Source organism: Centropristis striata, chromosome 22, assembly GCF_030273125.1.
Source record: "Centropristis striata isolate RG_2023a ecotype Rhode Island chromosome 22, C.striata_1.0, whole genome shotgun sequence".
NCBI lineage: Eukaryota > Metazoa > Chordata > Actinopteri > Perciformes > Serranidae > Centropristis > Centropristis striata.
Window position 1 is genome coordinate 11099119 of NC_081538.1, and position 27293 is coordinate 11126411.

The 27293-nt window shown below is 41.5% G+C and overlaps 1 protein-coding gene across 3 annotated transcripts; it reads left to right on the forward strand.

Annotated features, from left to right (window-relative positions):
* The first annotated feature begins 1383 nt into the window (after positions 1 to 1383).
* LOC131960559 (ubiquitin carboxyl-terminal hydrolase 15-like) lies at positions 1384 to 27000 on the forward strand. 3 transcript variants are annotated; one of them, XM_059325800.1, is made up of 22 exons: positions 1384 to 1491; positions 2224 to 2351; positions 2700 to 2830; positions 5349 to 5475; positions 6095 to 6240; positions 7602 to 7663; positions 8158 to 8247; positions 12832 to 12979; positions 13172 to 13345; positions 13807 to 13965; positions 14121 to 14345; positions 14425 to 14508; positions 14769 to 14863; positions 15830 to 16018; positions 16972 to 17090; positions 17251 to 17526; positions 17885 to 17955; positions 19407 to 19522; positions 19607 to 19756; positions 20507 to 20610; positions 22017 to 22105; positions 23723 to 27000. In XM_059325800.1, exons 1-22 carry the CDS (start codon positions 1403 to 1405, stop codon positions 24095 to 24097), a joined length of 3147 nt encoding a protein of 1048 aa, XP_059181783.1. In that variant the 5' UTR covers positions 1384 to 1402; the 3' UTR covers positions 24098 to 27000. The 3 variants fall into 3 exon arrangements, with proteins under 3 accessions (XP_059181783.1, XP_059181784.1, XP_059181785.1); XM_059325801.1 differs by lacking the exon at positions 8158 to 8247; XM_059325802.1 differs by lacking the exons at positions 1384 to 1491; positions 2224 to 2351; positions 2700 to 2830; ... (2 more) ...; positions 7602 to 7663; positions 8158 to 8247 and adding an exon at positions 11724 to 12476.
* Positions 27001 to 27293: the final 293 nt, after the last annotated feature.

The window sequence follows — 27293 nt, forward strand, 5'->3', positions numbered from 1 at the left end:
TGCCAGAGAAGTAGATGTTTGAAAATCTCCAATTATTAATTTTTTTCGCTCATTTTTTTTCGGCCTTCCGAAAAGTAATAGCACACTGATCCCGATCAAACCGCACGTTTTGATTTATAATGTGTCCTGCAACTCTTCAAGTTGCCACAACACAATAATTGTGTCTGGAAGAGGAAGAAGAAAAAATCCACAGTATAACAAGTAGTGGGACAAAATTGTGTCCGGAAGAGGAAGAAGAAAAAAATCCAAAGTATAACAATAAGTGCAAAGCTCCGAGCACTGGTCCCTACATTCCCTACATTGCTCCCTACATTGGGCCAGTGCTCGGTGCAATTGCCCCGTGGCCCTAATAAGAAAAAGCACTGCAAAGACCACAACACAACACAATAAGAAAATGCACTGTATCATCGCAAAGGTGTATCATTCATTCATTTGGTTTGTTTAACTGCAATGTGATTGATACGGGTTAGGAGGCTAATGCTACATGTAACGTTATCACCATAGGTTATGACATGAAAATATCATTATCATGAAAATATCATTATCATGAAATAACGTGATAGATTCAAGTTATAACGTTATAACGTGAAATTATCATTATCTTGAAATAACGTGATAATATCACATGTGTGTCCAGACATCACTTTTAAGTGTCCTCTGGAGACACTTCTGTTGTGTTGTGGTCTTTGCAGTGCTTTCTCTTATTGTGTTGTGGTCTATTTGCAGTGTTTTTTCTTATTGAGTTGTGTCTATTTGCAGTGCTTTTTCTTATTGTGTTGTGTTGTGGTCTATTTGCAGTGCTTTTTCTTTTTGTGTTGTGGTCTATGCAGCGCTTTTTCATATTGTGTTGTGTTGTGGTCTTTGCAGTGCTTTTTCTTATTGTGTTGTGGTCTTTGCAGTGCTTTTTCTTATTGTGTTGTGGTATTTGCAGTGCTTTTTCTTATTGTGTTGTGTTGTGGCCTATTTGCAGCACTTTTTATTATTGTGTTATGGTCTATTTGCATCGCTTTTTCTTACTGTGTTGTGGTCTTTGCATCGCTTTTTCTTATTGTGTTTGTGATGTGGTTTTTGCATCATGTTTTCTAAATGTTGCGCTTATGTTGTCAAATTGATGAAGATGATTTCTCAATTTGCTTGTGTTTTGTGTATTTGCATGTGTTTTCTTAAGTTGCAGCGCTGTGAGCTCTCAAGTCCAACGTAAATACAGTTTCTTTTTCATTAAAAAGTCACAATGATGGAGCACTTTTGGAGCCTTTTTCTAGAATAACTTCACCGCTGGGTGTCATGCTTCTGCCGTCCCGCCGCCGAGCTGCTGATTGGCTGAAACAGCAGCGTCACTCTCCATGTGCCTCGGTGACGCCCCGCACTTTCCCAGCATGCAGCGGGTGATGTCTGAGGAAAGATGGCGGAAGGAGGAGCGGCTGATCTGGATACCCAGAGAGGAGAGGTCGCGGCACTGTTGAAAACACAGCTAAGAAAGGGAGACACTTGGTAAGACTTGAGCTGAAACCTTTTCAAAGATGCGGCGTGGCCGTGGGCTGGCTCTGCCGAGGCTGTCAACGCCACGGAGGAGAAGAAAGCCGCGGTGACGGGCCGTGTTGACAGTTAGCTCCGAGCTAGCTCCCGTTAGCCTGTCAGCTTCATGTGTGTCAGCCTGGCAGCTAGCGGTGCTAGCCCTAACGCTAGCTATGAGACTGTCAATGAACCACGGGAGACCACACTGATCTTTAAACGTTACTTGTTGCACCCTGGTGGTTCAAATTCACTACTTCTTAATTACCATCTCGCCATTTATGTGCTGACATGATTCCAGGGAGTCCGCGTTTCGTTCTTCTGATCCAGTTAGCAGGCTAATAGCTAATTGGCTAGTTGACCGAAACACTAAGTGGTTTGCCAGTCAGAGGTTCATCCGTCGACTTCGGCAGGGCGGAGTCGGAAAAGAAGCACCTGTCAAAATCACAGAGCCAGCTGGCCTGGCATGCGGCAACCTGAACTCAAGTCTGCTACTGTTACAAGTATCAATCTGTGTTATGTTAGCCTCTCAATTTGTGAAGAGCACTGACAGCAAGGTTTACCTGCCGGAGTATATCCCTGAATACCATTAAAAAGGGACCTTACATCTACCGTAAAGCTTGTTGCATGACCCTTAAACAATCCAGACTGATTATTTCCCATGTTGCATTATCAGAGCTGAATTTATAATACTGCTTACCCTCTCTGCAGGTACCTGGTGGACAGCCACTGGTTCAAACAGTGGAAGAAATATGTGGGCTATGACAGTTGGGACAAATACCAGATGGGGGACCAGAATGTCTACCCAGGACCAGTTGATAACTCTGGTCTTCTCAGAGGTAAGACAGATGATGCTTCCTTAGACATTAAATCCCAAGTAGGATATATAGTGTAAATACTATGTGGCTCACCATGCTCAGTAAACTGTAGCTTTATCATTCTGGAAGTATCAACAAAGAGTTCAGAGTTCAGGAAAAGAACAAAAACAACATTGTTGGCAGACTCCATAGACTAGCCTTTTTGGGGGGTTCATAGAAAGCTCTCCAGCATACCTTTTTCCTTTGTGTGTTTGTGTGAGACAGTCAGTGCAGGGTCACTGTTGTAAGTGCTGCCTCACAATGTGCTTTCCCTCCCTCTGTCTACTTGCTTGTTTCTCAACCTTTCTGTCATCCCCTCCTTACCTCTAGATGGGGATGTGCTGGCCATCAAGGAGCACCTAATTGATGAGCTTGACTACATCCTGGTCCCCACAGAGGGCTGGAATAAGCTGGTCAGCTGGTATGGACTGACAGAGAACCAGGAGCCAATTGCACGCAAGGTAAGTGGTCCATCTTTGGCATAAAACTAAGAATTAATATTTGGAGAATGTTCTGCTCAGTGGTCCATCTTTGGCATAAAACTAAGAATTAATATTTGGAGAATGTTCTGCTCACTGCATTGAGAAAGGGAAATGTGGATTTCTGTTTTGCAGTTTAATGATTGTGGTTGATAGCTCTGGTGTACAGTGTGGCTTGTGTTTAGTTGAAACGGAGTAATGTGCTCATATACGGCCAATTGGCATTGGGATATCAAGAGTGTGATACAAACTTAGCTTCTGTAACACAGTTATTCAACATGGAATAGTAAAAGACACAGCTAAGTGATACTGTGAAGTTCTTCATAATATTATCGACATGGCTTTACTGCTACTCTTGAAACATTTTTAACAAAATAATAGCAAAAGAGTTTGGAATGAATTAATGTAGGCATGTGTGTAGCCATAAGAAATGTTGAAGTATGTATTTGGTTGACTGGTCAGTTAGATGTATAGAGACATTGTGACACTGTTCACAGTAGCAGGAACAAATAAAGAAAGGGCAGATATATTCGATATAACTGTGAAAAAAGGCAATGAAAAGGAAGCAACATTTATGACGTTGTTCATTCATTTCCTTTAGCTTTTCATTTATTCCCATCATGAACTGAAAGTATTTAATGAATACTTTTATAAATATTTTTCTAGGGTTAAACAAACTACTGTATATGTATGTGTGGTTACAGTCAGTGTAATACTTCATGATGGCGGTTACAACGTAACAAGACCTACGGTATCAAATCCCCGCTTCAAATCTCGCTAGTCATGGCATCATGGCTGCTCAGAAATTCTCTCCCCTCTTCATCTCTATCATTCTCTCTCTCGTTCTTTCTCCCCCCCTCTTCCATTGACCCTCCCATTTTGCCATGTATGTAGTGGGACATATCGGGTGGCCACAGGGTTTCTATTTTCAGGCAACGTTCTGGATGACTGAAAAGCTACATGGAGCGATCTGCGGGACACAACATGCAGGAGGTTCATTATTAGTTTTCTTTTTTTTTAACTCTTTGTTTCTTTTGAGGTGCGGGGGGAACACAAGCGTTAAAGGATTTAGGAGGATTGTAGTCACAGGTTTGGTGCAGCGTTTCCTTCCGTTGTCCTCTTGTGGTGTGATATGCCAACACCACCGGAGTGTTCCTGCGTGTCCTTGTTTTTTGAAGTGGAGGAATGCCGACTGAGGTCATACTGAGAGAAGCAGCGTGAAAGCTTCTGAGAGGAGTGCGCGAGGCATAACCAGTATGGGAGGAGGGGGGTGGGTGGGGTAAATGGTTTTGGCTCAGCTCTGATTTGAGAAATTTGGCGATGAGTTGGGCTTTTGCGGCGGGTTTACAAACACATGGGTTGTGCTGTGGGGTAGGATGGGCCTACCTGAAGATCGGGGTTTGGATAGAGGAGGGGTGTGGGGGAGAATCTGAGCCGTGTGTGTGTGTGTGTGTGCATGATTACTGCAGTTCTCAGTGACACTTGTTAAGTTGGTCCTGTGTGTGTGTGTGTGTATATATATATATATATATATGTGTGTGTGTGTGTGTGTTGAAGGGGGCTCAGCGGTGAAATAAATAGGCTGGGACCCCTCAGCTGTTTCCACGAGGTGCTGCTAATTTAGGCACTCTGACTCTGCTCCTATCAGATGAGTGGCAACCAGGCCAGCAGGCTGTACTTTGTTAACAGAGAAAACCTGACGCTAGTAATACCCCACATTTACCAGACACTTTTCATTGTTCAAGACTGCTAATATATTTAATTAGAGAGGTACTGTACGAGGTGTAGATGGGTTGATATGATGGCAAACTTACTAATTCCTATTCAGAGAATAATCGGCTCATGCTTGGTTGATTTGTTGTATTGGTGGCTGTAAAAGAGGTTTTTTTTAAATCATGATTAGCAGAGAGTTATATTATCATCTGCTGGTGTCGGCAGAGATTTATCTGTGATTTGACTTGACATGTTCCTGTAGCTTCATAATGTTTTCAGTGACCTGTGCTCCTACTTGCTGCAGTCAGCTAATGTAGTCAAGATATGGAACAAAATTAGTATTAAAAAAACATTGAAAATATTTGGAAATTTCTGAGGTGTATTAGTATATTATGTGTCTTTTTATCACTTCCTATGTCACTATATTGGGGTTTAGGGAAATATTAATACACTTGAGTTCTGCAATGTTATGCTTAATTACACTGTATCATTTTCAAAAACACTTTCTAATTACCGGTAATAGTTTACATGCAGAGATTTTTAGCAGACAGATTGCACAGAAAAAGTATTGCTATGATGTTGGTTGTTACAGGGACTGTGATATTTGCAAAGGTATATCAAACTGTTTTGATTGGGGGGGAAAATACTGCAAAATATTTGCCTTTACACAGACCTACTTTATAGTATTTGATATTAAATTCTGCCCATAGTTAATGTATGTGTATTTGACTAATCATTCAGTTTATGTGGATGATTAATTATTCTACTGTGTGTTTTTCCCCCTCAGGTGGTGGAACAGGGTATGTTTGTGAAGCACTGCAAGGTGGAGGTGTACCTGACGGAGCTGAAGCTCTGTGAAGACAGCAACATGGACAATGTGATCACCAGACGCTTCAGTAAAGCTGACACAATAGGTAGGCCTGAGTCACTCTGGAGAAACGCTCTATTTAGACTGCTGGTCTGACTTCAAGGACAAGTAGTCATGGAAAAAATTATTCGACCATCCTTGTTTTCTTCAATTTCTTGTTCATTTAATGCCTGGTACAACTAAATGTACATTTGTTTGGAAAAAATATAAAGATAACAACAAAAATATCTCATAAGAATTTAATTTAAGGGCTGATATCTAGACATTTTCCATGGTTTTCTTGATAATGATTTTGGTTATTATCAAGAAAACCATGGAAAATGTCTATATCAGCTCTCAAATTAAAGTCTTATCTGACTATGTGTAGATGTGTAGACTTCACACTCTCACATACACATGCACAGAGAGCAAAAATTACACTTGAATAAGTGTAATTACTTGTTATTTTACTCTTAGGCACTAATAACTCATCCACACTAACAAGGAGTTCTTTAATACTAATACCTTGCAAGTTTCTCCTTTTGTAGTTGAGCAATCGTTGCAACAGAGTTGAACAAAAGAGTCTTTTTGCAAGTGTAGATAAACCCTTAGCCTTTCTCTTCTCAACCATACAATGTGAACCACTGTCTTTTCTTTTTCTTGATATTATTCACGCTTTGCTGCAGACATGATAGAGAAAGAAATGCGGAAGCTGTTCAGCATCGCTGATGAGAAGGAGACCAGGCTGTGGAACAGGTACATGAGCAACACCTTTGAGCCTCTCAATAAACCTGACAGCACCATTCAAGACGCTGGCCTCTACCAAGGACAGGTAGGCACTTTTTTAGTTTTATCTTTTATGTGAACACTTTACATTTTTCCAGATGTCAGCCAAAACAAAAGGTATTCGACAAAATCCAAACAGCTGTTAAAATTTGGCTTGCATGCTCTGGTTTCAGTTGCCCTTTTTCAGATCGCTTTTCCTTATTTCAGCTCTCTGCCCGCCTGCTCTTTAAGGCCACAGCAGAGTGGAGCTCTTATTTTTCTGCTCTGTTTGAATTTGTATCCAACAGGTTATCATGACCTGCAGAGGGCAGTCTAACTGATCTCTGTGCCACTTTTTAGCAGGCGATGAATTGATTTATTTAAAAAGCTGAATATCTTGTGCAACAAAACGAAAATCTATGGTGATGGAGAACAACAAAGCAAAGTCAGATCTATATGGAAACAATATTCAGCAGATTATTTCAATGATCATCAAATTTATATTTGAAGAATTTCAAAGGAAGTTGAAGTTATGTTCCCACAATGTGGAAAGGCCATCCTGAGATAATATAGTTCCAACTTTGAAAGCCCACAACATCTGTTTGTCAGCTGCCACGCGAGGCACTCAACCTCCCTTTGTAAGCTGCTTAAACTGTGCACGCATGCCCTGGCATCCACCTGGCAGCCGACCAGAGCAGACACAAGTCTCTATACAAGCCGAGATTAATTGAGACACCTGGCCACAATGAGCCAGCAGGCTTCAGATCGCAGGCCTGGCCCACTCACGGGCAGCTGTTCCAGAGGGTTGTTGAGCCTCGCACAAATCCTCACTACTCACCACTGAAACAGTCTGGATAAGATCCACCCAGCTCCCTGTCTTTCGTCATCAGAAATAGCAGTAACAGGTTGCTGGTTCTATTTGTAGCTTTAGACGTCAACGGTAGATCTTAATTTTGCGTGGAAAGACATCTCTGACTTTTTTCTGTTGATTAAAAACATGTTCAGCTTCTATTCTGAACTGCCTTGACTTAATGTCTTTTTACGATGGAGTGTAATGTAATATTTTGGTGAAATCAATCAATGAATCAACCAAGTTAATTGTAGTTAAACCTCTTAACCTCAAGCAGATTTAGAGCATTCATCGGTGTATCTCGATTTTTTTGCAGTTTAACACAGTTTTAAGGCCATAAATCATAAAGTGTTTTGGTAATTTCTTGAGCAAAAATTTTTAAAACCTGCTGGCAGGCTGTGGGGTTAAACAGTTGAAAAAAAACAACCTTTTTCATAAAAAGTAAGACAAATGCAACTAAACACAGCTTTTCAATTTGAGTAAACCACAGGGTAGGATGCAAATACTTAAAATGTTTTGATGTCTTTAAACTAGTGGAAGCAGATGGAGCCCTATTTTCTTTCTGCCGTCTCCCACAGGTGCTCGTAATAGAGCAGAAGAGCGAGGATGGCTCATGGCCCCGAGGCTCCACAGCACCCAAGTGAGTGATCGGCACATCACCTGGCTTATATTTCTCTGTTGACTGAAGGAAAATCTTACACAGAAATAAAATGCAATTCTCATGCTGTATCCAAACGCTACTGTTGAAATTTACACATAGGCGGCGTGTTATTTAATCGCTGAAGACTTTTTAACTTCAGTTTGAAGGGAAAAAATTAACATGATGTGACGCAGCACCAGAAATTGTTGTCTGGGAAGCTGTCTAAAACATCTCTTAATTGCCTCCTTTTTTGGAAATTGCAAAATCTAATTGCCTCTTTTAAAGTTCCCCTCCTATGTCACTACAGCACCTCATCATCTTCAAAGATTTCCTCTCTCTATGACTTTGCCTACCTCCTTTGCTTGACCTTTTGTTGCTCACATATCCCTCCTATTTGTTTGAATTCATCTCAGTTTTATTTTATTGACACTCGCACACCTTTCTGGAATTATTTTCTCTACTCTAACTCATGATCTATTCTTTATCTTTTGAAGGTCATCTGGTGCTTCCAATCTCTCTGCTTTGCCAAAGATCTCGCCTTCATCTCTCACAAACAATCATAACAGCAGCTTCAACAGCAGGAAGTAAGGCTTAGTAGTGGGTTGTATAGCTGAGGGGTGGGTTTGGCTGCCAACAGACAGAGATGGAGTCTGGATTATTGCTCAGCACAAACCTTTGTTAACCTTGCTGGAAAATCTTTATCCAATTGACTTTGAAGTGACTTCAATTTGATCTATTTGGACTTTTTCTCACCTCTGTTCTGCTCAGTTTGTACCTATTTCTAATTCAGTCATACTAAATGCTCAGCGAACAGTTTCCTAGTATGAATTTTGTCGAAACTTGTTTTGTACAGGTCTATCTCTGCCTGTGGTTTGGGTCTTAAAGCCATCTTGTGATGATGCAGATTCAGCTGTAAAAGCTGATAGCAGGGAGGGGGGAAGGGGCTTACAAGGGATTGATCTTTTTTGAATTTTCTCCAGCGACAGCAGTGCTCTCTACAAACGGCCCGCCGGGGCCTCTGGGTGCCTTACTCAGCATTTAATTATGCTAGTTGATAGTTTGCATCTGATTTTCTACCTTGCTGATTGATAGCTCTGGCTAGGGTTGCATGATTATGGTCAGTTTGATAATTAATTTACCCATTAATGTGTGCTACAAGGTCTTGATTTGACCCTTACTGCCTTGTACTGCAATAAATCAAAGAAATATTAAAATAATACAATTATAGCAATGTATCTGGGGCAGAGCAACACGTTTGGTACAAAGTATTTGTTTTCTGATATAAGACCTAGGTGTATCCAGATAACACGATCCACTTTAACTCAATTGTTTTCATTTTCCTCATACCGAGCCATTTATTCTTCTTTGGTTATTGCTTTATTTTTGAAACGATGGATCTCTCGACCCCCTTCTCTTTCTCAGGCCACGTTCAGATAGACTTTAGATGTGGGAGTAGATCCCTGCAATCCCTGTCATTTGTGCAGGCATAGAACAAACAGGAAACACTGCGTACAAAATGTATCAGATATAACAAAAAACAGGACAGCATTAACATACAAAGACATAAAAACAAACAGACATACAGTCATCATACAGGATAAATATTAGCAAAGATATTAAGTAGCTCTACATGGTGACCTTTCACATTAACCTAATTATTGTAGCAAATTCAGTAGTTCTGAATCCTGTTGTGCCAAGTCTTATGATATATCTCAATGGGACCTCGTAAAGTAAATCTGAGTTTGTCCTAAGATAAACTTCAAATGGTACAAGATAACTTCCTCCTACTGGGTGCTGTGGTGGCCAATCAAATATACGCAAGACCACATTCCTGGTAGATAACTAAGTTATGATAAATATGCTGCGTTGAAAGATGTAACTGCTGCCTTCCCACAGTCGAAAATCCTGTTTTGCATTCCCGTGTTGGCTTTTTGCAAGACTGGTGAATCTTGACCTCTAATTCATGTCGGTGAAGCAATAGACTTGTTTTTTCACCGTGCAGTTGTTGGTCTAAACGCGGCCTTCCTCTTCAGTTTTAAGTGTACGCTATATTTAGAATGTTTTCAGCGCTTTACCTTGCTGTCAGACGGCCCTTTCCAATGGGGAACTGAAGCTGTTTGCTCTCTTTAAGGCCACCAGACTCCTTTGACAAAAACAGTAATTGTACCTTGCTGAACAGAGAGCTGCTGGTCTGTCGCTGCCTCAGTTGGTTAGTTTGATTGTGTTATTGTGTGACATTGGTTCAGATTCCTCAATGTTAAAAAAAATTCTCAATATAGCGTAAACTTCAGCTGATTTTAGGTGAATGAAATGCGTTTTGCTGCTGCCCCCGTCCCCCAGTGGTTCATTGTTTAGCTTCTAGGTGCTAATCATGCCAGCTTCTATAAACTGGATGTGTGCTGACTGCTATCTGAAAATTACACATCGACTATAGATACAGGCTCATACAACCCCATTTAAAAAAACAAACTATCCCTTTAAAACAAGTGAAAGAGGTGAAGCAAATATATGGTCAAATCAAAAAAACATCTCAAATATCAATCAGTCAACCTAGATTTCTTGCCATGCCAAAATTAATTCCAGCTCACTTTCTATTCAACTTTCAGTTTCTATTTCCTGAAAATGTCACTGTAGCTAAGATGAATGTTTGTTGCTGAAGCACTGGGACCTAGAAGCTCCGTCAGCCCTCTGCTAGAGAGCACTGCTCGACTGTGGGTGGAGCTTTCGCCTCTGCTGCCTTGTAGACTTTACTGTCCCCTCCTTTCACCTTATGTGTGTGATTTACTGCATGCTGGAGTGTGTCCGTGTGTGTGCGTCTTAGATAAAGACACTCTGCATTGTATTTTTTGATACAGTTGGAATGCAGAAATAATAGCCACAAGCTTGGCCACCCTGAAAAATCAATATTGATATAGAAAGGAGGGTGTAGAAGTGAACTGAGCTTGTCCTTCCTACACTCACTAGCTGGAAAGAAAAAAAAACGCAGTATACTATACTCAGGCCCTTTACTTCCATTTTGGAGTATGGTTACACATTATCATTTCATAGCTGTGCTTCATATTGTTTGATGGCAGTGGCATCTTTTTCTGCACAGTGCTGGTGGATTGTGGAATACACAGAGTGGGTGACTTAGGGAAATTGGATCTTCACTCCCAGCAGCACCGCTGTCCCTGATTCACTGTGGTGCCAGAGCTGTCGTTTCCTCTGAATTATGCATGGCGCCTCTTTTTTCCTCATATGAAGTGTTCCCGCATTACATAACACTTGTCTTTTTGATTTTGCGGTTTTGGCCTGGTCGGTTCAGCCTCAGTAGCGACGCTGTGTAACAGCAGTAAGTTTCACCGTCTTACAAGGCAGTGTCCCCTGATTCTGGCAGGCTCTTTACCTATCCTCTCCCCCCTGAGCTCATTGCGATGCACACGTTCTGCAGTCTAAGTGACCTTCAGAATACATTTCATCTGCTCCTGTTCCCCTCATCGCCTGCCTTCACGCACGCATACCGGCCACTGTGATGAAACCAGCCCAGTTTTTTTCTAAGTTTATTTATTTAAACCCTCCCCTGTTAAACACTCTCCTACAGACAGCCATGGCATGTTAAAGAGGATGAAGAGGGTGTGTCAAAGTGTGCGTTTGAAGGGTGCTAACAATGTCATGGGGTGTGATTTAATGTGGAGAGTAGGGAAATGAGAGCACAGTTTGTGTGTTAGTGTGCCGAGGCGAGAAAAAACGCATTATAATGTGTGCAGAAGTGTAAGAAAAGGGGATAAATGGTGTGTCGGCATGTGTTAATGTGTGTGTGTATATGTACGTTAGAGGGGGGGTAGAGAGATACTTAGAGAGTGAGGCCTGTGAATACTGCAGCCTCAGCTGGATGCAGTGGATCAGCTGCTCCCTCCATCCCCATCTCATTTCTCTTCTGTCAACCCCCCCACCCCTCCCCTTGTACTGTCCGCCCCTCCCCCCTATTCTCCCAGCCTCTCCCTCCCTCTCTCTCTCTCTCTCTCTCTCTCTCTCTCCCTGCCTCTCTCACTCTCTCTCTCTGTGCACCTCTAGCTTCGGTAGCAGTAGTCTTGAGCATCCTTGCTGCTGCTGATGCTGCTATAAATATCTGCTGGTAGCCGTAGAGCGGCAGAGAGCAGCAGGCAGGCCAGAGGGAGGAGCAGAAGACCAGAGGACAGGACAGGACAGCACAGGACAGCACAGGACAGGACAGGACAGGGGGAAGGGATCTGAGGCAGGGAGGATAACAACATGTCAGGCGGTCGAGCTCGAAAAAGAAGAAGGGGGCCGAAAAGAGGAGGGGAGCTGCTTAGTTAGCTCCAAGAGAGAGGGAGAGTGTTTGTTTTTGTGTGTTAATGCGTCCTGTGGTTTGATGACTGGCCTGGCTGGACTTGGAAGTCAAATTTAGGCCTAAACTTGTTTCGGACTGTATCCAAACAGCTACTGGAGTTGCCCTGGGCTGAGCTGGGCTTAACTACAGTGGAGACTGGAGCTGGACTTTACTTGCCGGGCCTCTAAAAATCAGGCTTTGCATGAGCCGGACCCGAACCAAACCCAGTCCGAACCCCATCCAGGCTGCTGGTCGTTCAGTTTCGTGGGGACATGCGGGCCGGCATGGGCCGGGGCGGGGCTGAGATGTCATGCTCCTGTGTTGCTGGTGGTGCCTGAGGCCGGAGGCGGTGGAGCTGGACAGCAGGAGGGTGGACCACCGCGTGCTGAACTGTGAGGCCAGTGCCTCCACCGCCATCACAGCTGTTTCCATTGACCAGTGGGAGCCAGAAACGACCAACTCTGCCCTGCAGCCCTCCCAGAGGTCTGCTGATTGCTGCAGTTGGAGAGGCCTATGTTTAAGCTGTGTCTGATTGTCTAGGAAGCCAGAGAAAGTGTTTTTTTGTGGGGGTTCATAGGTTCACAGGATTGTAATTTGGTCTTTGGTTGAAGAGGAAATAGTAAAAACTGAAGCAGTGTATTTGCCTGGTGGTATTTTTAATGCATTGTTGAATGTATTACCAGCTTTATCTTTATTAAAACTTAACATAGATGTAGCAGTATTACGTTTATGTTAACAATAGGATGTTCGTGACCCTTTCTTAGCTTGTAGCAGTTTGACAAGCGCTATCCAACCCGATATAACCCACCTGTTTGTGCTTTTTATGTTTATTGCACAGTGTGAAGAATTCAAGCTATAGTCTACCGTCCTACCACCCTTACAGCAACAGCTATGACTACTCAGACCAGAGCAGGCAGAGTGAGCGCTCGGGCCTCTGTGGACTCTCCAACCTGGGCAACACCTGCTTCATGAACTCTGCTGTGCAGGTAACAGCATGCCTCCTTGGAACTTGACAGTCTAGGAAAGTTATTGTAATTAGTCTTCAAAAGTTTGTTCACTGACATAAGAAGAATATTTGTTCATTTTTATATGCTAAGCTGTTCTAAAGGCCCTCGGTGGCCCTACACTATCCTGTAAAGAGCCTAAATCCGTGCTGTCCTGTTTTTCTGCCCCCTCAGTGTTTAAGCAATATCCCTCCACTGACGGAGTACTTCCTTAAAGACAAGTTCACAGAAGAGCTGAATGAAGACAACCCGCTGGGCATGAAGGGGGAGATTGCCAGAGCCTACGCCGAGCTTATCAAGCAGCTGTGGTCGGGCAAATACAGCTATGTCACCCCGAGGCCTTTCAAGGTGATTTCCTGGGGGGGGGAAAGTTTTAATTTAATTCCAAAGCAAGTTTTTGTATGTTGTGTTTACTATCAAACAGGACAGTTTTGGATATGAGGATCTGTAAAAGTGTTATCACTGTGTCACAGCAAGGCAATTGGATCAAGACGAAAAGTATGTCTTTGGAGTATAAACCTTACTATTAATCTAATTTGAAAGATACAAACACACAAGTAGGAAAGGAGCCGAACAAAAATAGCCTGAAGGGTATTAAAGAGCACGTAGCACCAGTAATTTGGGTGCAGGCTTGCATAGAACTGTGGGTGATAAATCAATTAGAGTCTGTTGACGCAGTCCTAAAAAGACACTTAAACCGATGGCCAAGAAAGCATGTTACATTTTTGTAAGAATATATTTATTTGAATTAAAAATCTATTATTTTTTTTATTTTTGTGCCTCTGCCCACGTTTTTTTCCATCCTCCAGACCCAGGTGGGCCGCTTTGCCCCACAGTTCTCGGGCTACCAACAGCAGGACTCTCATGAGCTGCTGGCCTTTCTCCTTGATGGCCTTCACGAAGACTTGAACCGCATCAGAAAGAAGCCCTACATCCAGCTCAAGGACGCTAACGGCAGGCCTGATAAGGTGAGATAATAAGGGCTCTGAAAACACATTAAACTTTCTCTCGAGCTTGTGCCAAATATATTCAAAATGACAATAAAGCAGCCATGCATTAGTTTATTTTTCACATTTTTAGGACTTTTCCAATAACTTGTTTCTTTTTTTTCTGTTCATCTCAGGTGGTAGCAGAGGAGGCGTGGGAGAACCACATCAAGAGGAACGACTCCATCATCGTGGACATCTTCCACGGCCTTTTTAAGTCCACCCTGGTTTGTCCTGTGTGCTCCAAGGTGTCTGTGACCTTTGATCCTTTCTGCTACTTGACCCTGCCGCTGCCTATGAAGAAAGAGCGGACACTGGAGGTCTATCTGGTCAGACTGGACCCTCTGGCCAAACCCACACAGGTAACACTCAATGCTTGACAAATCACCTGAACAGCACTGTGTTTTGCCCTCCATTTCATGTGATGCGTTTCCCTTTCAGTACAAGCTGACTGTGCCAAAGGTGGGCTACATCTCTGACCTGTGTACCTCGCTCTCAAACCTGTCTGGGGTGTCCGCTGAGAAGGTATAAACATCAGTCAGCTCTGCTCCGGCAGTACTAACGCTTACATCTCTTTGACAGCACAGACCAAAATAGTCTATTCCCTTTTAAACTGTCCCTGTCCAACAACAGCTTCAGCAGCTACTGTTGTATCCTTTTCCTTCAGATCTGTCAGAAAAATCTTCCGTCTGCTGTACCAGTGTACTGAATAAAATTAGGAGTTGGTTCATGTAGGTCTGCATTCATTTCCAAGAGTCTTCTGACTACTTTTCTCTTTCCCCCAGATGATTGTAACTGACATCTACAACCACCGTTTCCATCGGATCTTCGCCACCAACGAAAACCTCAGCAGCATCATGGAGAGAGATGATATCTATGTGTGAGTGTGAAACTTGGCTGACTCTGTTATCTAAAGAATGAAACGGGATAATCTAAATTCTGATTGAATAAGAAGGTGCTGTATGCAACTTTCAGAATGAAATTCAGCCTGGGCCGGGATTGGCTGCACACTTCTCTCACCTTTGACATCACAAGCAAATGGGGGGCGGCTAGCAGCGCAACAATGCAACAGAGCAAACAGTGTTAATGGGGGTTTAACTCAAAGATCACACATAGTAGGGGGACCTGGCTGATAATGCCACACGGTCACCGTGGGTTGGACTGGGTAGTTGGCAGTGTAGATTGGCAGCAATTAGCTAGCCAGTGGGACATAAACACAGCAAGGGGCAACCGTTTGAAAGGGAGGGACTCGCATGCACAAACATGCATATGCTGACTTCATTCTCTGCTCAGGATGCCATTTATTACTGCTATGTTAATATTCTCAAATCCCATACATTTATGTTTCTGGCTTTTGTTTAAGACATACAGTCATGGAAAAAAAATATTAGACCACCCATAGACATTTTCCATGGTTTTCTTGATAACAACCAAAATCAGCTCTGAAATTAAACTCTTATCAGCTATTTTTGTTGTTGTCATTATATTTGTCCAAACAAATATACCTTTAGTTGTACCAGGCATTATAATGAACACAAAATGGAAGAAAAAGGGTGGTCTAATTATTTTGACCGTACATTTTAAACTAATTTGTGGTGTAATTTGACAGATTTAGCATTTAGTCACTTATTAAACGGCTTTTTTCATTGGTTTAGAGACTGTTATGACTTTGACACTGACATTATTTGCAACTTTAAAGCATTGAGTCTTGGCAGTGCACCCATTTAAGTCGCTCTATTTGCCAAGGACATAAATATTCAGGCATTACGATTCCACTTTCCACTCTTGCTGCTAACATGTAGTGAATTCAGTATTCGTTCAAAACTGACCACACTTCTCTCTGTAGATTTGAGTTGGCGGTCAACAGGGTAGAGGACACTGACCACGTGGTGATCCCGGTGCACCTGAGGGAGAAGTACAAGCAGTCGGGCTACAATCACACCAGCACGCCGCTGTTCGGACAGCCATTCCTCCTCGCCGTCCCCAGAACACTCAGTGAAGATAAACTCTACAACATGCTGCTTCTGCGCCTCTGGTACGTTCATTTGTCTCTGCGTGTGATGATTTTGGCGTTTATTGTTTATTGTCAAAAGGATCCCCATTAGCTGTCACCAAAATGGGACGAGCTAACAATGATAATGTAAAAACAATGAAACATTGTAGACATCATTAAAACATCATCAGAAATTATTCAAATAAACTTAGTATATTCATGAGTAGTACATTCATTATTACATTCATACAGTCCATTCCCTACTAAGAAATTTAAATAGTGAATTCTCAAATGGTACTTGAAAGATATTTTGCTATTCAGTTCACGTATATTCAGTGGACAATTATTCTAATGATTGATGGCACAATAAATAACTGTCCTCTTTAACGCATTTGATTTTGGACATGGTGACATCATCTGGCCGCCATCGGCTGACCTAGTCAAATGAGAATGAACCTGATCACATATGACAATTTGGTAGTCGTATTGACAGCCAGCCTATTCTCTTCCGTTAACCAGGAAAGCTGACGGTGCATACTGATAGTATTTGTTCTTATGGGACAATGTAACACTAACCTGGCAGCTCTGTTTTGGGCAGTTTGTAATTTCTTTAGTTGACCTTTAGATGCGGAGGACCATACAGGTGCACAAGAATCCAGGTGATATAAAATTAACGATTTAGACTTTTTAGACATAAAAAAGACCACAACCCATTTTCTTCACTATGGTATCAATGTGTTCTGCCCATGACAACTGACTATCAATTTTTGTGCCCAATAATTTAACTTTGTCTACCTGTCTACCCTATGGGTTCCTGTTGTTGAATATTAAGATACAAGCCTAATGCTTGTCACCTTTGATGGCAGCTGATGAGCCTGTCTTGTCTACTAGCCACTTTGGCAGGCAATGAAAAAGCAATTAGAAGAACTGTAGAATGAATGTAGCTAACAAAGAGTAAAACCAAACGAGTTATATTCATGTCTGTGTGGTTGCAGCCGGTTTGTACGATCTTCAGTAGAGGAGGATGAAGAGGATTGTGAAGAGACACAGCCATCCAAACAGCACACTGTCAATGGTAACACCACTAATGGACTGCTGGAGGAGGGGTCGCCGAGTGAGTGCACTAACACCCACACACTCAGACATGTTACGATCAGATACTTTACCTGTAAAAGTTCTGACCTTTTTAAATGTCCTTCTTTATATGTGCCACGTGGCATTTTCTATTTCAAGTCATTAGAGGCGGCTTTAAAATGTTTCATGTCCTCCCTCAGGCGAGATGGAGACCGATGAGCAAGACGACGAGTCCAGCCAGGATCAGGAGCTGCCCTCTGAGAACGACAACAGCCAGTCAGAAGACTCCGTGGACAACGAGCTGGAGAACGGCGTGGTTGCTCCACAGAACTCCACCAAAGGCCAGCAGACGGCCGGGCACAACAGAAAGAGACTTTTCACATTCCAGTTCAATAACATGGGAAAAACAGACTTCTCCCTCATCAAGGAGGACACCAGGCAGATCCGCTTTGACGAGGGACACCTCCGACTCAGTGGTAGGAACCAGACTGAAGCAGTGAATAAATGAAGAATACATTTTGGGAGAGAAATAAATCCTCACGTAATGTCCTAAAATTCAGGATTTCAGCAAAATATATTCATCTGGTATCCAGTATCATTTAAATAGTTATTTATCTAGTGTAACTGGAATTAGGTATTCACATTTATCGAATGGTGGATATTTTTGCATGGATAATCACAGCGCTGAAAGCAAACTAATCATTATTTAAGCACCAAGATAAATGACCTGTAGATGCACGGATGAAATAACACACTGAATGATGATGATCGTAAAAATTAAATATGACTCAACTGATTTGCCTATCTACATTCTGTCCACTTTTTTTTTTACAGACCGCTCTTATCTCTCCTTGGACTGGGAACCAGAGATGAAAAAGAAGTACTTTGACGAGACTGTTGTCGAGGTAAAGCCGATATAAGAAGAAGCTATCTGATATAGATATCTAATTTTACAGTTTTAATGCATCAGAGCAGCTTGTGCACCTTTAAGCATGCAGAAGGTGCAGTGTAGAACAAGTGCAGTCTGCCATCCTGTTACAAAACATGGCAATGTGACCCAGACAGGAGCAGCAGGAGGTCCTGGTAACAAGCAACGACTGTATCATAATCAAAAGGTCACAGATCTCCACTACATCCTTTAAAAGGTGCTAAAACCCACCTTGCAAACAACAAGATGGGATAAATAAGTCGTGAGTTTCTTAATATGTTGCACGGTTTTCTTGACTGCCTCTCAGAGAATTACTCAATATTTTCATTATTTTAACAAAAGAACTGTGAGTGTACAAAAGTCATATAAGGCCACTTTATAAAAAAGTATTTCTTGCTTTGTTCTTTTTTGTGACAGGGATGTTATCTGTAGCCGTGTTTCCACTACAGTCAAATACCCGGAATGAGGCGGGTGCCGAAACGCCCCTAATTTGAATATGAGCCGTCCTAGCGGTCAAGACTTTTTTGGGGCCGCTTTTGTCCCCTGAAAAAAGCCTGGTTGCTGATTGGATAGAAGGCTAAGCAGGATGTGACGTAGTACTCGACGCCACAACAACACGCGTCATTTGTAAAAGCCGGCGAAGTAGCAAGTAGTCACAAGTGACAATAAACATAAGCCCCTTTCATAGTGCTGTCCCTCAAATCCCCGCTGTATTGCTGGAAAGATCTGTGTCAGCTCTTCGCCTTAGGGCATTCATAGTGATCCCACAAAGGAATGATTTTCTGCCCTTTCATAGTGCAGTCTAGCGTCACGGAAGGAGGTGCACAGTAGCACAGTGCTAATAGGCTAACAGTTAGCTCTGTAGCAGTACAGTGTGTATGTGCTGCAGCAGCATGCAGTGTTTCCCTGCCCCCCTTGACGATCAAGTTAATTTTATTTTCTATAGAGCGCCAAATCATAACAGAAGTCATTTAAGGTTACCTTTCCTATAGATCAGGTCTATATCTTGCCATTTTATTAAACAAACTAAATAGTTAGTTAGTTAACATAGTAATTATGTTATTGTTTACAACAAGCACCGGACACTCTGCACAGTTAGCAGTGCCGATCAATTCACGGCAGATGGCGGCTACAGTTGTGTCTCCCGTGTTTAATCCGTCTCGTATGTGATTTCACGGTCGAAACTGTCGATAATCGATTACGGGACGATCGGAAACCATACGCTACCTCCGGAGTCTCGTAAATCCCTCTGGGGCCTTTTTTTGTAATGGAGACACGCTGAGTGAGCGGACATTTGAGAGGGCGTGGCCTGAGACTTTCCCAGCGGCCACTCTTTCCTCTAATGGAAACACAACTCGTGTCTGGTGAGACACAACAGTGCTATGAGAGGCGTTTTCTAACAGTTGTATGTGTTTGTGTGTGATGCAGGACTTTGACAAGCATGAGAGCATGGAGTACAAGCCTCAGAAGAAGGCTTTCTTCAAGCTGAAGGACTGCATTGAACTTTTTACCACAAAGGAAAAACTGGGAGCAGAGGACCCATGGTGAGAAACACTGTACACTCCAAACAAGTTGCAAACAGGTGGCAACACTATGTATTTTCACTAAACGTGTGTCCTGTCTCACAGGTACTGTCCAAACTGTAAGCAGCACCAACAGGCCACAAAGAAGCTGGACCTGTGGTCTCTGCCACCGGTGCTGGTGGTCCATCTCAAACGCTTCTCCTACAGTCGATACATGAGGGATAAACTGGACTCCCTTGTTGATTTCCCACTCAGGTAAGCACACACACACACACACACACACACACACACACACACAGAAAGGGCAATGCATCACTGCAGCAGAACACTGCATTTTCAGCAGTTTATCCATTGTTTCTGTTTTGCCATATATATATTTTAATTCACCCACATACTTTATATGCAGACCCACAGTATATACATATAGATGAATCATCTCATGCATATTGAGGATGTAATTACAAAGAGATCTTGTGATTTCCTTCAATAAAACAAGCCCCATGCCTGTACATTCTGTATATTCTGTCATTCATCCGAATTGTGATACATAATGACTACACTACAGATTTGTGGACATTGGCAATCATTTTATGCAATATTTAAACATACAGTGTGCTTTTAATTGTAGCACAAGGACTAAATTTAGCTTTTTTGTTGTTTTTTGTTCAATTTTCCATCAAAATTGGGGTAAATATGCACATTACGATAAAGATATGAGATAGCTTCTGTTACAGCTAGTACAGCGACTGTATGTCTTGCTATTAGTCTGTCTTATGAGGGTTTCAGTACCTGAAAATATACCCCTGAAAGTTGTTACCTGTACAAAAAATTAAGAGCTGTATAGTTCTTCGTTATGAAATCATTAATTTCGCAACTATTATTCTGTATTTGCCTTCAACACACCATTAAAAACTTTTTTTCTATATGCACTCCTAGCCTCACATATGCGTGTCACTGATGCATACGTGGCAACTTATAGTACACTATGTGATGTGTTCCCTGCAGAGACCTGGACATGTCTGAGTTCCTGATCAACCCCAACGCCGGACCCTGTCGCTATGACCTCATTGCCGTGTCCAACCACTATGGCGGGATGGGTGGAGGCCACTGTAAGTTTCATCAAACATGTCATTTAGCGACGTTGATCTTCCCCTTCTTATTATAGCTACGTGTTCCTTTAAACACTCACTCAAATCAAGAAACATGCTGTGCAAATATAGTATTCATATCATATGCCTGAAGCCCAGTGATTGCGGCAAGCTAACGAGCTTGATAGAAACATCAGTCATAGCTGGTGTTAGTCCTCATCAAACAGAGCATTGTTTTACTCTGAAGCTCACCACAGGCGCCACAGTGGGGGTTGCTGCGTTTCTTTTTAAGCTTTTGCTTCTTGACTTGCTTTCTGTTTTGTTTGCATTCTGTTATAATTATAGACCAGCATATGCTTGTTTTAGGGTACAGTGTTTTGACTTTGGTTTTCAAACAAGAGTTTATAAGGACAAAATGTACTGACTGGAAAAAAAATCTACAGTAGATTCCTTAGTGTCTTTGTTCAGCCAAACACTAAAGATTTTTAGGTTGACCTTAATGTTACGAATAACTTTTATTGACTGAGAACACGCTGTGACAGGGTCAAAGTTGTGAGACAAAAACATGCAGTGCACTGTGATGGCAACTTGGAGCCCCGTCCTACTGCATAGCTTGCTTAATATAAGTTTATTTTACTTTATGGGGCCATAATTTACAACATGAACATCATGCTGTATTGAAGTAGACTAAAGCAAACCAAAAAGACATTAGAAGACCAAAAACTCATTAGGAAAATGTTTACTGAGGTAATGAATCAAGTGAGAAGTACGGAAATTCTCTCATAGACCTTTAGACAACTGACCTTTTTGTAACCAGTGGAGTTGCCACCTGCTGGCCATTAGAAAAAATGCAAGTTTAAGGCGGTTTTCAGACCTGGAGGTGTCCCCTGATCAAGAAAGAATGACTGTACTGACTGTACTGTATCCTAGGGCTGGGCGATTAGGACCAAAAGTCATATCCCGATATATTTAGGCTAAATATCGATATAACGTATCCCGATATTTTTATCGCTAAGTGAGAGCAAATGTTCAATCAAAGCCAAATATGACATGTCACAAGTAGTTTTAATAAATTTAATTGAATATATATTTTTTTAAATCAAAGCTCCATAAAGTGCACATTTACATAAAAAAAACATCTTAAACAAAAATAGCCTATGAGAAAAAAAAACAAACATTACAAATGAACTAAATATGACAAACCCTAGTAAGGGCAGCATTATAAGCATATAAGTCTAAGTCTAAGTCCTTATCACATTTAGAAATATATCGATATATCGATATATCTTTTATATCGATATATCGCCCAGCCCTACTGTAACATATTTAATTTTTTAATTGAAATGCAGGAGCAGCTAGGCATATGACAGACACTTACCGAAGACATATGATGCTATATTCTTGTCCTTTCATCTTGTCCTGCTCAGATACGGCTTACGCCAAGAACAAAGATGACGGAAAGTGGTACAACTTTGATGACAGCAGCGTGTCTCCTGCCAACGAAGATCAAATAGTGGTGAGTGTGGCAACAGTACCACTGTATATTCATCAAAGGCAGTTTTAATGGACATAAACTAGAATGGTTCCTTTCATCAAAGTAATGTGAAAGTAATATTGTCACTAATTGGGATTAATTCTTACAGTGCTGATATCTCAAAGACATCCAACAGTGCTGATCCTCCCAAAAAAAAGTACTAATAAGGAACGGAGGGCTGAGGTTTTTTTCTTGGGTTGTTTTTGCTTTTACTGTTCTTGATGTACAGTAATTGGCACATATAAACAACTCAGTGATTCAGACGAGAGAGCCCACACTGAAACGATGTGAAGTCTCATTATGGTGTTGAGATAGTTTGTACAAGCTTTTACACCTCACTACACACAGACATTTCCACCAGACATGAAGCTCCTAAGTAAATTAGATTCACACAGCACAATCACAACTGATACTTTCTAATGACTTTTAGGTAACAAACACTTTCCGCTGTTTGTGTTTAAAGTCTGTACATGCATTGAGGGAAATGATGATGAAAAAAACAAAGTGAAACACAACTGAAACTCACATTCATGTAAAATCATTGTAAATATAATTAACTGCCATTACCTGAAATAGTTCATTAAATATTTGTTATATGCAGTATTTTTTAATTATATTTATTCATTAATTGTCAGTTTTTCTCTTCCACTGAACTGAAACTAGCTTAATTACGTTGTTAAGTTATTTAAACACTTCATTCAAGCAAGACGGAAACAAAATAAAACTCGACAAACACCTCTTGGTTACGTGTTTACACTGGTGAGGATGATCCTTAATTCACTGAATATGATGTAAAACATGTTGTCCTTTCTCCCCCTGTTGTCTCCTCGCTGTCAGGTAAAAACGTCTTGGTTCGTGTTGACAGGCTCACCTTTATCATCAGGATTAAACCCAAAAATACTCCCAAACAGGGACAACATCCGTCTAGTTTTAAATGTCCTATAAGTCCCCATGTTTCTCTACTAAGACTGACCTCTAGTGGCTGGAACTGTGCATTACATATCAAAAATACAGCAACTCTATAAGAATTAAATACATAGACGTATTTATTTATTAACTAAAACCGTAATGAAAATCATATCCTGGTATAGCATTATACAGTAATCAGAGGTGGAAAGTACATTTTCTCAAGTACTTTACTGAAGTACAATGATGTACGTGCACTTTACTTAAGTATCTCCATTTTATGGGACTTTATAGTTCTACTTCACTACATTTTAAGGCAAATATTGTACTTTTTACTCCACTACATTTAGCTGCCAGCTTTAGTCACTTTTCAGGTCGAGATTTAACAAGAAAAACATGATAAATTATTTTTTTTAAAGTGAGTAGTACCTTTAAGAATATATAAAACAATCAGAGTGCGGGCCAGTCTGCATAACGAGTACTTTTACTTTTGATACTTTAAGAAAAAACTATCGTGTCAATTTTTATATATCTAACAATAAGTCGATATAGTAATTATTGTGACCGGCCTAATGGTTAATTCATATGCCTTCAATCGCCCAACCCTGCATGTTATTGGACGTTACAAAAAACCACAGCAGTGAGTTGTTTGTGTAGCGAGCTAACTTTGTTCATTTGTTGTCTTTCTTTCAGTCCAAAGCAGGCTACGTGCTGTTCTACCAGCGCCAGGACACGGTGAAGGGCACCGGCTACTTCGCTCTAGACCGTGAAGAAGAGGAAGAGGAGGAGGAGGAGGAGGAAGAAGAAGGAGAAGATGAGGAGAACGAAGGCGAGGAGAGGCAGGAGAGAAAGGCCGCCGCAGCCTCCTCCTCTCAGGGCGCCTCGTCCGCCGCCGGTGCCGCGGCAGCTGATGCGGCTCAGAGCGACGAGGAGGACCTGAACGAGAACCGGCGCAGGAAGAACGACAACGAGCAGGGAGATGAGGAGGAGGAAGAGGAGGAGGAGGAGGATGAAGAGGAGGAGGAGGAGCAGGCGCCCAATCGAGACGTCACCATGAAAACCAACTGAGGCAAACGAGGACATAAATAAATGGAGAGAGAGACTAGGATCTTTCCATCCAAAGCCATATGGACACACAGCATGGCAGCGGGCGCCACCGGTCTCACCCAGTGGCTCGGACTCGGCCGCTCGACAGGCGGAGCCACCGCGGGGGTGACGACTGTTAGGTCAGGGAGCTGCCGGGGTACGCAACTCTAAGAAATCAGGGCCCTCCTCTGTGGTTGGATCACTGTGTGTGTGTGTGTAAAGCGTGTGTGTGTTGCCACGTCCGTTTGTTTAGGATTTGCTCACCTGCTCTCTGAAAAGAGTCACTGAACGACATTGAGGTGGATTTAGACTCTTCACCGTACCGCGGTGTAGCGCTCTGAATCGCCCTCTTGCTTTTTGTGTTCCTCTGTTGTTTTTTTATATGTTTTTGAGAGCAATGCATTGTTGGCATATCATTTTATTATCATTTAGACCTTGTAAATATTTTAAACACTGAATTATATCGGGTTTTCATGATGCGCTGAAATATTGTGAACTTGCACAATCACCACCCATCCACCTTTTTTATGTATTATTATTGCCAGACATACTGCAATTGTTTAACAATAACATTGTCTCTCAGAGGGTTTTCTCACACTAAAAGCTTAGGAAGCTGCCTTTAGTAAGCCAGTGGTGAGCCGCTTGTACAGTCTAGACTTAACACAGACAAGTGAAGCTCATAGTTGGTTTTATAAAGTGTCAAACAGCCAAACTGTCCTAGCTTTGTACTGCTGCTACTGCTGTGATCTTGCATTTTTAGACAGATTATTAGTGTATCAGCATGAACCTTAGCAAGTTAAGGTCCTGCTTTTGTTGTCTCTCTCTGGTTTCCTCTGTTGGTAAGTTATATTTCGTAAAACCTAAAAATGAAGCAGGATCGAGAAGTTATCCAATGAATATGTAATGCATCCATTAGTTTTTCTGAATTAAAGAGGAAATTATCTGGGAATTACGATGAAGGTTTCCATGGAAAAAAAACACCTGAATGAGAATTTTCAAATTTATTCAGAACCAGAGTAGAATTTTTTCTTGAAAATTCTGCTCTGTTTTCTTGATTTATTGAGATTATTTCAAAGCTGATTTTTTTTTCATGAAAACATTTATCAGAATTCTGAGATAGTCATTCATTCAGAAAAACAAGCCTTTTAAAGACTTATTTAAAAAAAAAACTTTTTTACCCCATAAAGACTTCTCAGAGTTCTGAGATAATCAAAATGTAAATGTATTTAATTATCCAATTAATTCAGAAAAAACAGCAATTTTATTCATGAAAACTTTTTCCTAAATTTTAAGATTAATTTCTCTGTAATTCTGAAAAGCAGGCCAAATATTTTTTTCTCCTAAGTGAATGCATTACACTTCCATAATTTCCAGCTAACTTTTGCAAAATACTTAACAGATTTCAGCTTTTGCACATTTTTATCTCCAAATATGAATTAGTAAAAGCTGTTGGTCTTAATCAACTCAACAGAATGTGCAAGGTTCGCGACAGTTTTCTGTTTAAAAGTTGGCTGGCTGACTCAGATCCTACTTTACAAATCTCCTGTTTAGCTCTCCTTTAAGTTATTCGTAGGTGGTGTTTAAAGCTTTACCACAGCTCTGCTCTCTCTCTCCTCTTCATATTCGAGGCACTATGAGATTAGGAACATCGGTGATTTTCGCTGACATCAGATGGATCATCTCTTGTTCGGATCACCTCGGCCTTAACTCTTAATCTCAGACCGGTCGCCTTTTCTTTGCACATCACCAACACAGCGTCTTTTACTCACACGGCCCTGTCATACACCAACACTTTGTCGCATACGAATGTTACATCGCAGCCATCTCAAACTGTTTGTTTTAACCCACAAGAGGGCCAGAATGTATGCTGAATGGAATGAACACTGACCAGATTTATGTGGTTGATGCCTTTTTGATTATTTACAGGGCCACGTTTTTTTTTTTCTTTTTTTTTTTTCTTCTTTTCATGGCTCCCTTTTTTGGTTTGGTTGAATGTGATGGTTATGAGTTCTTCTTCGCCTTTGATATTAGCTGTATGAATTCAAGGGTACTGCTGAATGCGTCCCTTTTCTGGAGGGGGGAAAACGCTTCTATGTGGTCCTGAGCTTTGAGGATGGGGAGGGAGGGAGGGAGGGAGGGAAGGGGACAAAACTGCAAACTGCGGGGTGAGTCTGCCTAAAAGGCCGATCAGCTTTCGGGATCATGATACAGTGAAAATATTTTGTGGCAGATCGTTGCAGGATATTCCTCCATCGGTGTAACTCATGATGAAACTATTCTCCATGGTGGAGTATTATGTTTTCTTTTTCTACCTGTACTTCCATTGTAAACAGCATTAGCGTACCTGTTGTTGCCTCAGAATATTAGATTTGTACCATGCCTTTACGAGCATCTCTGTGCTTTGACTTCAGCAGGCGTCATCGCCTCAGCGCTGCCTTGCTTTTTGGGCGACTCACCCCCCAAATCCTGACTGAGTGAGATGTGATTGCTACTATAGGCTTATACAATAATGTACATAAGAGTTCACTCTGTGAGTGCACATTTGATAAAGTTTATTTATTTATATGTAAGCATTTAATAATAAACAGACAATATATTTAAAAAACCTTGGCAAATAAATGTCGGGGAGGAAAACGTGGCTCGAGTCCACACGTACACACTAGTTTGCAAAGTCTTGCCTGTGCTCTTGTCAGGGAGGGAATATTTTTAAAAAAAGAGGATGGTTCTGTTGTTTTGGGACTTTTTTTGTAAAGATAATCCAGACATCCTTGCATGACGACATAACGGGGGTTTCCAGGTTTGGCTGCACTTGAGTTCACTTGGGTTTACATTTGAAATGTGCATGTGTATTTATACACAATCTTCAATAAAGTTGTGTAAAGCTTCCTGTGGGTCCTGCTCTGGTTTTCTTCATGGTGCACTGCAGTGCCTCTGTTTGTGTTGTATGTGTCACAGTCTCTGAAGTGTTATATGGTGTATTTTTTCATAAATAGTTCTGCACTGGTGAATTGAAAAGGCTGCATCTAATCTATTAAAGTTGAAGGGAAACAGCATATTTTTATAATAGTTTATTTTTAACATCATCAAAGCATGTACAGATCTTGGTCACAGCAGTAGGAATTGTTGCAGTGGTTTACATTTCCCCGTAAAGAATAAACACTAAGCTGCTTTCAGCCCT

What these genes read in the sequence shown, in the direction of transcription:
- LOC131960559 (XM_059325800.1), top strand. Translation starts at nt 1,403, where the DNA reads ATGGCGGAAGGAGGAGCGGCTGATCTGGATACCCAGAGAGGAGAGGTC. An exon ending in CGAGGCTCCACAGCACCCAA is followed by an intron (nt 7,664 to 8,157) that starts GTGAGTGATCGG and finishes TATCTTTTGAAG; the next exon opens with GTCATCTGGTGCTTCCAATC. An exon ending in AGCAGCTTCAACAGCAGGAA is followed by an intron (nt 8,248 to 12,831) that starts GTAAGGCTTAGT and finishes TTTATTGCACAG; the next exon opens with TGTGAAGAATTCAAGCTATA.